Source organism: Nelusetta ayraudi, unplaced genomic scaffold (assembly GCF_046127955.1).
Source record: "Nelusetta ayraudi isolate G7.1 ecotype Tasmania unplaced genomic scaffold, CSIRO-AGI_Nayr_v1 ptg000102l, whole genome shotgun sequence".
In the NCBI taxonomy this organism is placed as follows: Eukaryota; Metazoa; Chordata; class Actinopteri; order Tetraodontiformes; family Monacanthidae; genus Nelusetta; species Nelusetta ayraudi.
The window spans coordinates 707,501-722,955 of record NW_027466152.1 but is presented as its reverse complement, the minus strand read 5'-3'; the positions used below and the strand labels follow the sequence as shown (position 1 = coordinate 722,955).

Sequence of the window (15,455 nt, the reverse complement as noted above, 5' to 3'; positions counted from 1 at the left end):
GCAGCTCGCTGGCCTTAATTACACCCTATAAAGCACGCGTCCTCATGCTTTTCTGACTATTTCCTGCAACAGCGCCACAGGTGGTGGTGCGGATGCATTGCAGACACAACCCATCACCTCTTTGAAATAAAAGAGGGCAAATTCCAGCTGCAGGGAAGTCTGGCCTGAGACACAATCGTGCCCTCGGTGAAGTCGGGTCACATCGTCAACCAGCTGATTCTGCTTCACTGAATGTTTTTTCTGTCTTTCAAGTCACAGGATGTGAGTGCAGCCTCGGTAAATCTCCTCGGAGCAGGTACACACGAGACGCTTAACAGATGGAAAATATGACGTCTGCTGGCACAGATGGAAGGCAGATGAAAAGAGAGGAGGCTGCAGATCAATCCCTTTTTTTCTGACTAATGTTGCCTGACAAACAACAGCAGCCGAGGTCGCAGGATGTTTCCAGAGATCCTCCGGCGCTCGACAGCAGGTCGCCAAAAGCAAACAGGCTCAGTCAGACTTCATTGTCCATGCGTAAATGCTATTTTTAAAGTGGAATCCGGCATCAAAGAGTGACTCAGTAGCTCTGTTATGCTCCCGGTTATTCCTGTGCGTCAATTCAGTTGATTAATCTTTCCAATTTAGATTTGGGAGCAGGCGTCTGAACGGCGTGACGGCAGATCGGCGTTGGGCCAAACCTCAGCACGCTCGCTGTTGTTTTCCCTCCTTCTCCCGCAAGCAAGCGACAGAAGCCCGATCATCTGCTGCAGAACTGTCTGCAGCTGGAGGAGGAGGAGAAGGAGGAGGAGGAGGAGGAGGGGAAGTCAAGTGTAGAGTGGGACCAGGAGATCAGGGGACCGGCAGACCAGCAGACCGGCTACCAGCCACCGTCACGCTGGTTGAGTCCTGGACTCTCAACCTTCTGATGTCACTTTCAGTGTCTTAAATGTTTGCTCATTCTCCCATTTCCTGTGTTGGAGCTGCTGGATGAGGTCGGGGGGCTGCAGAGCACTCGTTTATATCTGTCTGACTCATCATTGCATGCAAGGATGTAGTCTGAGACCTCCCAAAAATGCCAGGATGAAGGACCGTTCAGAGTAAAACTGATTTCATGTAAACCGAGGGGGAAAATGATGGAATCGTGGAGGATCAGCTGCTGAGCCACCGCATCCAACCACTCGGTGCCGGTGGCGTCTCAGAACAGTGCAACTGCCCTTTAATTGCTACAAGCCGACCCTAACCCTAACCCTGACCCTGACCCTAACAGCCCTGAATCACTCCAGCTGTTTCTGCGCCGTCACTGTCACACAGTGGGGGAAGTCTCAATACTTTCGGTGGCAACACGAAATTACGTTTTTATTCATTTGTTTAGAATCAGAATCTCTTTTTTTCCAGATAAGACAGATTATGATGTATCTCTATTAATCAACATCAACAACAACAGTTGTTGCACTGTGTACAACTGTGTCTGAGCTCCTGCTGCCGTGGGACCAGCTGGCAGTTTGGGTAACGTTCAGCGCCGCTGGGCTCCGGCTGCTCGTCTGTGCACCGACTCTGTCTGCCGGGTTAGTCGGTTAATGGAGCCGCATCGCTGCCGTGACTGTAGCCCAATGTGCTCTCCACGGCACGCACGTACGCACGCACGTACGCACGCACGCACGCACGCACGCACGCACGCACGCACGCACGCACGCACGCACTCAGGCAGCCGTGGCTCCTCTTGCATTATGCATGCATCAACACTGCTGCAAAAAGAAAAACAACTTTCTTGAATTTCAGTTGGGCTGTGCAAGAAAATCCAGCACTATTTCTCCAGAGGGAGAAAACTTGACAAAGTCTCTTTTTTCTGCTTTAATTAAAGAAAAAAAAAAAAAAAAAAAAAAAAAAAAGTCTAACTTTCATGTGAATTGCAATCACCTGCAAAGTTCCAGTGTAGAGGCAAGTCGTCTTTTGGTTAAGTTACGATTGACCACTGCTGGCGAGCCACTGGCCTGTGAAGGTCATGACCCCGAGCACTGCGGGAGGGAGGCCTCCTGTATTTTTTTTTTTTTTGAATGAAAGTTGCCATCGCCAGTCATCGGGCCTGTTGGCCAGCGATGACGACGGTCTGCAGGATTTCTCCGGATCATCAGCTGAGTCTCTGAAACCTGATTTGCGAGTTGCTTTAATTTCCTCCACCACTCGGAGGTCGGCGGCGTCCTTTGATCCGTGCTTTATTGTTTCTCCTCCTCTGCCGGCACTCGGTTTTAAAAATAGCCCCATTTGTTCCTTTTTACAAGAGCCATTTTTTCCCCCCTCCTCTGTACGATTGTTGAGGGTGTTTTGGTCAGTCAGTCATGCATGGCCGTCAGCCGCCTGTAATAATCTAAAAACCCTCTCGCCAGCGAGCTCACGCGGGAGTTTTTCCGTTTTTCTTTTTTTCCCGGGGGCCAGAGGAATCCGGCGGCAAGCTCACTAGCGCGGAAAGCTAATTGAGGTTCCTTCAGCGGCGACCTCGGTGATTAAACGGCTGATTAGTCGGCGGCTGGAAACGGATTGCTGTGTGTTCTGATGGCGTGACGGGGCTGAGACTGTTGCACCACGCTGTTCCGTGTCTTTAGTGCCAGAGGGAAAAATAATACAACAACCTGTTTTGATTGGGTGGCGGCTTTCGTGGGCACTTTCCTTTTTTTTTTTTTTTTTTTTTTTAATTTTAAAATATATATATATATTTATCAAGAAATTGTTGAGAAACGATCAGGATCTCGTAACTACGAGATATAATAAAGAAAAAGGAAACGTCTGTAAATCCTTTCTAATCAGTGGGCAATGGTGGCGCTGTTAAAGCTACCTTCTCGGTTTGAGACGCTGGGAAATACTTGCATTTCTTAAAAGTGAGGATGGTATATAGTATATAGTTTTGACATGCTAATATATAGTATTGGTATGTCAACACTGCACAGGTACGGAAGCGCACTGCGAGATCCTGATCTCATAATTATGAGATCTTTTCTTGTAATTGTGAGATCCTTATCAAGGTGCCTGTATTATTTTTTTTAATCCAGTGATTGCAATGCAATGCTTCCATGCCACAATACAATTCATTAACTTCAGTCATTTATTTACTAGACATGATAGAAAGTGGGCTAGCATTTTTTTTTTGTGTGTGTGTGTGTGTGTGTGTGTGTGTAATAGATTTCCGTTGTGACTTCATGCATAAACCTATTAAATATATTTCAAGTCAAGTTGCAATTAACACAGCAATGGTGAATATAAATTATTTCGCAGAATAGAAATTCTCCAACGCTTGTTATCGTGATGATGGAAATCAGGAGCGAGAAACAAATTTTCTTCCTCATCGAACCAAAATCTCCAAATCCAGCCCAGATCAAATCCGGCATCGGATTCCGTGTTTCCGACTCGCGAGGCCTCTTCCGCTCTCCTCTGCATCTCTGTCTCCTTTGTCAGGCGAACTCGGTGACTTGACTCCGTTGGCTGGAATGTGCGATGGTCCCAGCGTGTGTGTCCACTTGGACTGAAAAAGAAAAACAAGCAGCCGCTCAAAGAGAAACAACTCCGGGTCGTGAGCTCTGCGTGGCCAGGAGGCTGATTGAAGGCTGATGGGGGGGGGGGGGGGTCATCAAGTCTGGAATCAACCAGGCCATGGCTAAAGTAATTCATCAGTTCATCACTTTGGTCCATTTGCACTATTCCATGACATGACATTGTTCATTTGTAGTAAAAACAAAAAAAGTTATGCAGATATGTAATTGAACGAAGCGTCACAAGAACCTACCCACAATTCCTCTGGCTCCCAAAGTCCCTGTGGGCTCGTCTTCACTTTTGATGATGTCATCAGACAGCATCAAAAAAATCGGTGCAAAAAAAAAACAAAAAAAGACCCAAAACACTTTTTCAGCACATCTGTACAAACTCAACAGTGCAACTTTACACCCAGCGGGCTGACAAAGATGAAACACACACACACACACACACACACACACACACACACACACACACACACACACGCACGCGCGCACGTACACACACACACACACACACGCGCGCGCACACGTACACACACACACACACACGCGCTTGAGGCCTGTCGACAAACCCACACAATCACATCTCCTCCTGGTGTGAGGTGGAGAGAGGAGAGAGACATGTGAGGACAGTGTGTGTGTGTGTGTGTGTGTGTGTGATTGGAAAAGTAGGTGGAAAACACACACCCTTCTGTGTGTGTGTGTGTGGTGTCTAATCCCCCCAGGTGATAAAGGGATGCGGGAGGATGGCGGAATAACAAAGCAGCAGTTTTCCTGACGTCCTCTGAAGTGACAGTCTGGCCTGTTTTCTGCTGCGCCGCCGCTGACAGCCGCCTCTAAAAGCTTCTGACGGGAAGAAGTTGATTTATTTTTTATCGTATTCCTCAGCGATGTGTTTGGAAAGAGACTTTCCTGATAAGGGTCAGGACACAGAGTTCAGAGTTCAGCTGCGACCTGAGAGGAGGATGAGAAGACGAGTCGCTGGCTGCTCTTCATCATCTCATCCTCTCTCTCTCTCTCTCTCTCTCTCTCTCTCTCTCTCTCTCTCTCTCTCTCTCTCTCTCACTCTTGCTCTCTCTGACCCAATTTCTTTCCGCCGGGATCTTTTTTCCCCCTCCATTCATGTTATCTATTCAAGTCTCTCCTTGCTTATAAAGCGCAAAAATAAAGTGAGAGTTTGACTGAGGTTATTTTTTTGTCATTGTCAAACTGCCATTCACACACTTCTTTCCTCTCTCTCTCTCTCTCTCCCTCTCTCTCTCTCTCTCTCCCTCCTGCTACAAGTCCCGGGAAACTTTTAACGCTGCTCCACTTCTCCGGCGGGAATGTAAAGATTTTTTTTTATCGTCCTCTCCACTGCTATCTGCCAAGATTATGCAAATCCAGCCCCGAGCGTGTTGTTGGCGCTGTGTTAGCTCCTCAGAGTCCATACGCAGCAGAACATACAGTGGAGCCCGTACGCTAAATCTCTGGTTTGTTGTAGTAATCTTCAACAAAAACAAAACTGCATCCGTCCTGGCGGAGGCTGTTTTCCAAAAATAATGAAGGTGTAATCTGCCCTGAAATGTTGTGCACATTCTGACCTCACAGTGTTGTGTGTCAGTGCGACTGTGGCCCCTGCAGCTTGTTGTTTCTGCTTGGCTGTGGCACGTCGGTGAGACGGAGCGACTGTGTGAGAGACAAGTCTGGACGGTGGAGCCTCAAGGAGACTTTAACACTGAGAACGTTGTCCGTGAGCTGCTGAAGCATCTGGGGGACGGGGGGAGCGGGGAGGGGGCGGGGTGAGGGAGGGGGGGGGGGTGTTTAAAAGAAAATTGTGGAAAATGTTGCTGAGCTCAGCAGTGAAGGGAGGCCGATTGGTTTTTATCCTCCTGTCGTCTTTCTTCCCGACTTCCTGTCACGCTCAGAGGAGGAAAAACATGTGTGAAAGGTGCAAAGAAGTAAAAAAACAAACAACAACAACAACAACAACAACAGCTTCCTCCGCGGAAACATCGTGTGTTGGCCCAAGCTGCGGCTGCTCAGCCTGTTATCCTCTTGATGCCAATTTAACGAGTTAAACTGTGAAAATACGCTTTTGGTGTTACACAACAATAATCCACCGGCGCTGTCTCTCTCTCTCTCTCTCTCTCTCCCTGTCTGCACCCGGCCGAGCGACACAACACGACCCCGGAGACGTTTGCCAGTCTGCCGGCGATTTTCACCGCAAGGTTTTAGCGCGACTAGAATGAAACTGGCTGCTGAATATTATACCACTCAGAGGTTGTCAGCAGGGCAGCGGAGAACAAAACACCCTCAAGAAAATATGATTAAGATCTGATCCTCGGATCTGCTTCTCACCCTGTTTGTGTGGGAAATAAATCACACACACACACACACACACACACACACACACACACACACCACAGGTTGAAATCAAGCTTTCGGTTCAAAGAGGGTTTATTGTGCGTTTTCAATGTGGGTTTGCGTTTGATTTGTATTCAAAATAAGACATTTTCACTCGATAATAATAAAACAAAAACAAAATAATAATGAAATAAACAGTCGCATAAAATTAGATAAATCAACAAAATCAAAAGTGTTGGTGCCACTTGGTTTCTAGCGGCACATCGACATTCAGACGTGTTTTAATCAGAGTCTCGTCCCTCCAGGTGCCTGTGAAAGAAAACCCTGATTGTATTCTTTGCTCCGTGGCATGGAAAGCCGTTGCGGTCAGAGTTAGACTGTTATTACACAGTAGTAAACACAACACAACCTGCATCTCAACGCTAGCCTGACCTCTGCTCAAATAGTCTCTCCTCCAAAGTGTAATGACGAAAACCAGAATGTTCATTCAATTACTCAGTGTGCTCATGTGAAAGTTTCACTTGTTTATTTATGCTTTGATGCTGAGCTGTGTGTTGTTTCGTAATCTTTATAGAATGTGGCCGAGAGCGGCAAGGAAATGTTGACTATCAAAAAAATAAATAAATAAATCTTCTTCTTCTTTTTCTCCTTCTTCAGCTGCAGTCAATTAGTTTTAAATCCAAGGATGAGACGGCGGGGGGGGGGGGGGGGGGGGGGGGGTGTTGTTGTTGTTGTTCCGGCTCCGGCAGGCTGGTGGCTCGCCAGCCCGCAGCTGTTTACATCCTGCAGAGGAACAGGAACACAACTCAGACAGTCTCACATCAAAAGCTTGCCAGATAAACGCTCGTCGTTAATATCCAGCAGCGTGTCAGTGTGGCACGCCAGCCGGCGGCCAATCAGGAGAGACGGAGAGACGAGCGCCGGCGTCAGTGAAATAGTGAAATAAATCTGGACTCGGTTATGAGTGGAGCTTCTGGGGGGGTGGGGGGGGAGGTTTTATTTGCATAAACGTACACGGCGTAAAAAATGTTTAGTCTGGATCATCTCGTCACCATGTTGATAAATAATGAGGAAGCGGCTGCGGGCGAGAGAACGTCACAGATCGATCGTCCTGCTGGACAGAACATTTTTACGATCGCGTTCATATTTTCCTGAGCTCAGACGTAAAACCGTCTGTGAGTGAGTTTGACCTTCTGCTCTGACCTTCACACCGGCGTCTCTGACCGCGTGACCGAAGGTCACCGCCTCCATCGAGACTCACTGAACTCCTGGCGCCTGCACACACACACACACACACACACACACACACACACACTAAACAATAGGTTGCCAAAGATCCCTCGTTCTGCTGATGGTATTTCAAAGGGGAAATAAATGATTTGTATTTTAATTAAGTTTTTTTTTTCAATGAAACAACTTTAATTCATAAAGTGCTAAATCAAATCCTGAGGCGTCTTAAAACTCTTTGGACAGTCAACCAGAGAAACCAACAGATCCCTCAGAACTAGTGTGTGGGGGGGGGGGGGGGGAGAACCAAAAAGCCGGATTGTCTCCAAAATGTCCATAAATTCTGTGTCGTGATCAGGTTCCAAAATAATAACAATAATAACAATAATAATAATAATAACAATAACAATAATAATAATAATAATAATAATAATAATAATAATAATAATAACAATAACAATAATAATAACAATAATAATAATAATAATAAAAAAGCAGTTTTGCTCCGCCCCTCACTCTCTCTCTCTCTCTCTCTCTCTCTCTCTCTCTCCCTCTCTCTCTCTGTTGTTCTTCTTCTCTCCTCCAACCACCTGCAGGCTGTATGGCGAGCTGACCAACTGCACCTTCCTGGTGGCCCAGAAGATGGAGTGTTTCTGGCCCAACCGGCTGGTGGACGAGTTCTTCATCCAGGTGCACCGGCACTACTTCCACGACTGCTCGCTGTCGGGGCGGCTGCTGCGGGACCCGCCCAACCGCATCCTGGGGCCCTTCATCGTGGTGCCCATCCTGGTCACCCTGCTCATGACCGCCCTGGTGGTGTGGAGGAGCAAGCGCAGCGAGGGGATCGTCTAGTGGCGGGGTGCCTGCCGGGATGACCTTTGACCCGTGTTGCTCGCATCCCTCCGTCGGTGACCAAAGGTTCTCCCAAAAAAAAAAATTCATATCATTGGGACCGAAAAGTCTGACAGACAAGAAGAACTTTTTTTTTTTTTTTTTCAAAAAAAGTTTGATTCTGAAGCTCTGGATCGCGGATTGAAATAATTTATTTGAGCTGAGTGGATTCTGATGGAAGCTGGGACTGATGAGCAGGCTGCTTAAACAGCAAACAGGAGGAATTGTAGAGATTTTTATAATATTGGTGACCTGTGGCAGCGTGCATGGAACATTTCAGGACTGCCTTCCCTTGATGAACGTCATCATACGCAGGAATCCCAGCGGTGGTCGGGGACGCTGGTCTGTCTGGTCTCAATGCATAACTGTAAAAAAAAAAAAAAAAAAAAGAGTGATGCAGAAAATGTGGCTTCTCCGGGCGCTCCATTTACGCGAATGTGTTTATGTTTGTTACGAGCTGTCCGCTGAGGGAGCGCTCATAATTTCCTTGTTCCGCTTAATTTAACAGCGTAAAAGAAATCACACACACTCACACACGCGGCTGCGGGGATCTACTGGATGCTCGTGTTTTACGCCTCCCATAAAGTCACAACGACTGGAGCGGTGGGAGGACCCGGCGCAGGGAGCAGGTGAAGAGCCGCCTTCAGTCAGCTCTGCTAATGCAAAGTCATCTTTTGCCAGCTGTTGCCGGGCAGAAGATATTTATCACAACGCTGGATTGATTGGTTGGTTGGTTGTGAGACACTCCAGGGACCTCCAGGGTTTGGGTTACCAAAAAAGGAAGTGGAGCTCCTGTTGTTGTCGATCCAGGTGTGAAAGGACTCTGAGAACTCTGAGACAGATTCTGGTTGCACGTCTGAGTCACAGTGGAAGGTGTGGGCTGCTACCGGGAGCTTTTCTAAGCCTCTGAACCTCACAGCGATTGCACCGAGACCTTCTCCCAGCAACCAAAACTGTTGCAGGACGAATGCAGGAGGAGATGAAGAACGGCAGACGTGTAGCACGCGGAGGTGACAGCAGTTCCCTTCATCACCGAGGGTGAAGGAGGTGGAGCAGGAGGAGGAGCAGGAGGGAGTTAGGAGGCCCCAGACGGCCTGTTAACCGACGGCTCCTCCCGACACGAGAACACAGAGAGCAAGAGAACCGCAGCGGAAAGAAGAGAAGAAAAAAAATCAACACAGGTCTGAAAGCGAAGCCGGCGATTGGCCGACGCTCTCAGCAGCACCACGATCGCCCGGAGCTCTCTCGGCTTCCCCCGGACCTCGGCTCCTCATCGATCTCCCATCTCCTGCTTCCTCATTGATATTTTTGAACGCTCCCTTTCCTTTATAGATTCATTGACCTGCACCCTGCCTGTCAGCGCAGCACGCTTTTCAACGCACGCCCACCACTTCCTCCGCTCCGTCCTCCACTTTGTACTTTGTGCCAAAAGCTCTGGAAGAAAAGAGGAAAGAAGAGGAGAACGTTTGAAATGGACAAATGTTTTGTTTTTTCTGCCGCACCGGACTTGTTTCGGAGGTGTTTGGATAACCTGTGATCACGCATTAAAGTGAAATAAAGGGACTGACGTCTGTGTTTCTGCTAATCAGGGTGGTGCTTCTGATGATGCTGGTGGCTGTGTTTCATTTGAAGACTTTGCTTCAGTAGATAAAATGCATTTTTATTGAAACCTGTTGAAGGATGAGGGCACCGTCGTGTCCAGTTGTCCAGTTGAATCACCTGGCATCAAACACCGGGTTCAGTGGTAGCAGCAGCAAGTCAAGTTTTGCTGAGACCAAAGATGATATCCGTTACCTGTTCTCACCTGGGGCAAATGTTTAGTCATGTGACAGTTGAATAATATCACCTTTATTAGTGCCTTATTATACAGAATGTCAACTTCCTGGATAGTTTTCCAAACAAAATCATTCCAGAATAACTTCTGGACTGGGTCTTGCCTCTGCCGCCACTTGGATCGGCCCCTCGCTGCTGCCGATATGGATTGAAACCCAAATGCGGCGACTGGAGACGAGGCTCCTCGGGCTCATTGAAGTAACGGACGGGATGATGAAGAGCTCGCAGGAAGTTGAGGCGACGAAGCCAGCGAGGCAAACAAGTCCGCTGAGAATCCAGGTCCGATAAATCCTGGAAACAAAGGGCAGGAGCAGAACCAGCAGAGCAGCGCCGGCTGCAAAGTTACCGACGAGTCTGCCGTTTCCTTCGAAGCCTTAATCTGGAATCGAAAGGTTTCGAGTTCAAGCTAACGAAGCACAACAACTGTTAAGGGGTGGAAAGTCCAGACAACAAGCCGGCTTGTCTGCGAGGCCATTAAAGACTGTGGCACCGCAGTGACTCTCCAAAGCGGTTCGTCATTATAAGGCCCCTATTACCAAGGACACAGTGAGTGGGTTTGGGGTCGCAGAGGTTAAGCTCAAACATGTAAACGGTCCCTGTGGATTTGTTTCATAACACCCATAATGCATCAGTCCCCATGAAAGTCCTGGTCCTTTTAATGGAGGAAAATAATATCAGATATTAATCCTTGAGGCATTTTGATCACTCATGCGTAGCTTTACTTCCTTTGTTCCCTTTCTTTTAGTTCTTTCCTTTCTCTACTGACATTTGTTAGATTCAAACTCAAAATTTTACAAAAGGAAGAAACTTGTACTGAAAAAGAGATCACCCATTTAAAAATATTATTACAGCAGATTTATTCTTCAAAGTGGAAAATCATGTGGGCGGGAGCTTCTGCGTGCTTGCTTTCCTGCAGCCACCGTTTAACAGCGGGGTGTGAAAAGGTTGAATATTCTGGACGTGACCAGTCGAGGAGGAGGAGGAAGAGGAGGAGGAGGAGCATCAGCTCCGACGTTACGGCCACTGAGCGTCGCTCGCGGTCGTCGCTCGGGTCTGTGTGTCAGGATTCAGTTTCCCGCTCCCGTGTGGCCGCTGTGTATTTCCGTCTCATTCGCAGATTTCCCAGCGGAACCCGGAGCAACATTTCAATCTGCCGTCGGGAGATGAGAATGCCCAAAAAAGTAGATCCTACCTTCCAAGCGCCAACAGCGCAGTAAAAATAGCCTGTTGTTGTTGTTGTTGTTGTTGTTTTTTTGTTTTTTGATTTCTGATTGCTAAATTTTCTCACAGCGCTGCTCATTTCCACTCTGACGTTACAAAAACCAGCGATGCACTTTATTGCCTGAGTCGGGTTCGAGTGTTTCACCGGTGAAGGGGGGTGAAGAGATGATGAACGAGGGGAAAACACTGGGAAACGACAGGAAAGGACTCACAAAATAGAAGAACCAGCCGGATCAACTCACATCTGCTGGTTGAATCTTTTAATATGATATTGGACAGTGGTAGCAACTGGCCACTCGAGCAGCAAGTCCAGATAAATCAGCTGCTTCTCACTGACCGCCGTCGCAGTGCGCCGCACCAGAGTCTCCAGAGGCTGCAGCAGATATACGAGCAAAATATAGATACAAAGATAATAAAAAATAAATAAATATATGGTTCTGGAGCAGTGGGCGCAGGGAGTCGCGGTGCTGCCTGAGACTCCCACAGGGGAGGCAAAGTTATTTTTCAAAGCAAAAAAAAAAAAAAAGACAGAAATATTACTCGAGGTCAGTGTGGGACATGTTGCAGAATGACAGATGCACAACTGTGTGAGTAAACACAATATGAGAGCCATGACAACGACAGTCATTATCCATATATGAGCAAAATGATGCAGTTATCAGTTGATCCAGTCAACAGGACCACCATAAGTGAACCGTAACTGAAACACTTCATGCATCCTCAGGAATCCATGTTTTGAAACTCTGAGTTCTGACTAAATACGAGGGGGGGGGGGGGGGGCAGAAGACTCCTCAGCGACTGTCCTGCTCTCCCGTGAATCCTCTGCGCTTTTACCTTGGAAACACCCAGCCAGGCCACTGCGGCAGGGTGCAGTGGTGCAGCGGGATGGCAGTGGTGCCAATTAGCGAGGACAGTCTGTTTGGAACCCAGCCACCTTCATCCAATCCGCTCTACGAGGTACAGAGCTCAGGTGTCTCCACCGGCTGGAGGAGGTTTTTGGTTCCAAACGGCTGCCAGGACCGTCCAATGACATCGCGGGAAACATCTGGCAGTGCACTGGGACACGGTGGTCCTCCGTGGGTCCATCAGGCGGGTCCAGTCTGGAGTCCAGCTCGTCTCTGAGCGGCAGAACTGCATGAGACACACGTGGACGTCGAGGTCGACCTGGAGGTTCTGAGCTCTGCAGAGGGTTCAACTCTGACGATGGCACTTTTTGATACAGTTATTGCATATGTGCATAATTGGCTGCATGCACACTGCCAGACTGTCTGACAGTCAAACAATAACAGTAACAATAATGTTCGCTTGTTGATTCGCTCCATTGTTGCTCTCAGTTTTACGCCTTCATCTTCCCTCCCCGACAGGCAATTAAAAAAAGCACACACGAAGTTGCGACTTGTAACCGTGTGAGTCATGCGCTCTTCCACTCCAGGGCCTCGCAAACAAAGCGCTAACGTCAAACGCGCGCATAGATGCGGAGTGAGAGTGAGAGAGAGAGAGAGAGAGAGAGAGAGAGAGAGAGAGAGAGAGAGTGACAGACAGACAGCTCGTCATCTTTGTACCCGATTAAACAAAGCGGTAAGAGCCGGAGACGAGGCTGCGTTCAATTACGCCCTTGTCACTCATTGTTCGCTCCCTCTTTAAAAGTTGGCAGGGGCCGGGACGTCATTATTGGCGGGAGAGACGCTGGTTGAGCAGCGGTGGAGTGAAGTGGCTCCCACTGCTGCAGCGAGCATGTGGGCAGAAACACAAAGGAAACAGAGAGGCACTTAGCGTCGGTCGGACCGCTTCCTGCTGCCAAACACAGGCCGGAGCACGTGTGTCACGTCAGAGCAGCGCACCTGGACACACACACACACACACACACGCACGCACGCACGCACGCACGCACGCACGCACGCACTGCACGAGGCAACCTTGTCAACAGTCGAGGTCGTGAAGAAAAACATTGTCTCCTGTTGGAAAATATATTTCCAGGCAGAATCCCATTTGCGGCGGACACACGGTATCTATTAACGACGACATGTACGAGAAGACGACAAAGATGAATTCCATCAGACATCCGCAGGGGAGCAGTTCATCATTTTGGCGTCAAACAGAAAGAAAAATGTTTTGGGAAATGAGGTTGAGATGAAATGCAGAGGAAAAGAGTTGGGGAGGAAAACGTCAAAGGAACAGAAGAACTGTGACAATTCAAGATAAACAGGTGAGTAAGCGGAGGACTGCGATGTCACGAGAAGCCGAGCCAATCAGGAGACGGCGTGGGGACGGTGGTGTTATCCATTTGCGTCGTGTTTGAGGTGAAACATGCAGATGATGTGAAGAGGCACTTAAAACACTGAGCTGCGCTGCAGTTTATTCATGTTTTATGATGGTACTTAGGTTGTTTTTACTGTGCCTGCACCTCCTAGTCTATTTATTTTACGGTGTTGTGTTCTTTCTTTGTGTTCATTCTAGTTGGTATATAGTATATATGGTATATATATAGTATATACAGTATATATATATAGTATATAGTATTGAAAGAAATTGCAACAACAACAAACATTTTAATCAGTTAAATTCATTAAAACCATATTAATACTGGGAAACCAGTGATGTTGGCTGGAATGAAACAAATAGAGTTTATTGTTGATGACTGTATATATATGTATATATATATACGGGTTCACTACAAAACTAAGTGTTATTGGAATGGAGCTTTATTGACTGCACAGTCTTGAGAAATGGTGGCTGGAAATGTTTGCCTTTTGTTTCAATTGACTGTATATTTTCTTCATGTATCTTTGTTGTGATGGCCAGCAGGTGGGCGGTTCCCCCACTCAGACCTTCGTCTGCTCCACCTGCCTCCCCAGGCTGGTGCCTGATTAGCCTGATCTCCTTTTCCTCCTGCAGCCTCAGCGAGGAGCCTGATTGGTGCAACGGCCTGCACACCTGCTCTTCATCCTTGCCCCAATCAGCAGGAGGAGGGGTTAGAAGGGGCGTGGCCTATAAAAGCAGCAGTCTCTGCAGTGGCTGCTGCTTTGTCACTGACTGTTTGAGGCTGTGAGTGTTGTTCTGAGCTGCTTGTTTTTGTTGTGTTTTTGTAGCTCCAGCGTGACTCGCAGTTTGTTCACCTCCATCAAATGAAGCAACAATTACAGAGCTGCTCTGCGTGCGGACGTCAGACAGGAAGCCAGGAAGGGACTTAACAAGCGTCGCTCACTTGTTGCACTGATGCAGAACAAAAAACAACAACAAACTCTTTATTTTGTTACAATTGTTGTGTTGCATAAACTGGAGGCAAGTCTGTCTTCCATTTATGTCACTCAACAGCCCAGTTTCACCCTGAACTTGCAGGAGTGAAATATTCAGCCGGAGCTCCAGACACACTGCACCATTTCCACAGCTTTCCCGACTATGAATTGTGGGTAAAAAAAACAAAAAAAAAAAAACAGTAATTGTGCAGCAAGTATCCATATTTATCAGAAAGTCTGTCATTCCAGTTCTGGGTGCTGGACTCGGACATTATGCAACTCGTGGAGGCCAAATTTCATAAACTTGTGCATCAACATAATGAAGTGCTGTTCGTGTTTCTTCTTTGTTGGTCTTCAATTTCTTTGTGCACATCTGCAGCTACAAAGAGCTGCCAGCGTCTGTGGTTTTGTTGCAAAATCCAAAGCTGATTGAAAACACTGTGTGCCCCCCCAACACACTCTTTAAGTGCTGGACCCCCCTTAGCCCTAACACTGCCCCCTGGTGGTTCTAATCATCGCTCATCGAAGGGATTATAGCTGTGAAAAATGAGCCTGAGCGTGGAGACGAGCTGAAGGCTGACTGACTGCTGAGGGAAGAAAGAAGACTCACACCAGATAGGCAGAACCACCACCACACACACACACACACACACACACCAAAGAAGACCCTCTCACTGTCTGGCTCCAGGGCAAACTGACATGACTGATACGCTGACGATGTTCTCGCAAACCTCAACCTCCTGACACATTTACGAGGATTTCTTGTTGTTGTTGTTGTTGTATTAATATCATATTATTCATCAAAGAGGAGGAGGAGGTGAACCCACTGATTGGAACCATTACAATATTTTTCACCAACAGTGAGCATCAGCAGCCTTTCAGCTGGTGTTTGTGCCACACTGAGGGAGATGGTTTCACATCCAGCAGCACAGGCACAACTTTCTTTGATTTCTACTTGTTCACAGCAGGTATAATGGTCTGGCTCACAAAATAAAGACACAAAGTGTTGTTTACACAGCAGCTCTAAATATATATTCTGGTGATAAAAGCCGATAAACAGCCAATTTATAGGGCTTAGAGGGCTGAAATCATCTGTGTTGGCGTCTGATACAAGAGAAAAGCCCTCTGAACACAGTGATTAAATCTGGTTGCAGTGATCGCTGCTGCTGCTGCTGCTGCTGCTGCAGGCTGCGGG

At 47.6% G+C, this 15,455-nt stretch overlaps 1 protein-coding gene across 1 annotated transcript in view; it reads left to right on the top strand.

The window, feature by feature from the left end:
- The window catches only part of ramp1 (receptor activity modifying protein 1), a 32,101-nt gene extending 22,546 nt beyond the window's left edge, over positions 1–9,555 (top strand). The window contains exon 3 of the mRNA XM_076048512.1: positions 7,676–9,555. Within this exon, the coding sequence (XP_075904627.1) occupies positions 7,676–7,931 (256 nt within the window). The 3' untranslated portion in view covers positions 7,932–9,555. The remainder of the gene's footprint in view (positions 1–7,675) is intronic.
- The last annotated feature ends 5,900 nt before the right edge of the window (positions 9,556–15,455 follow it).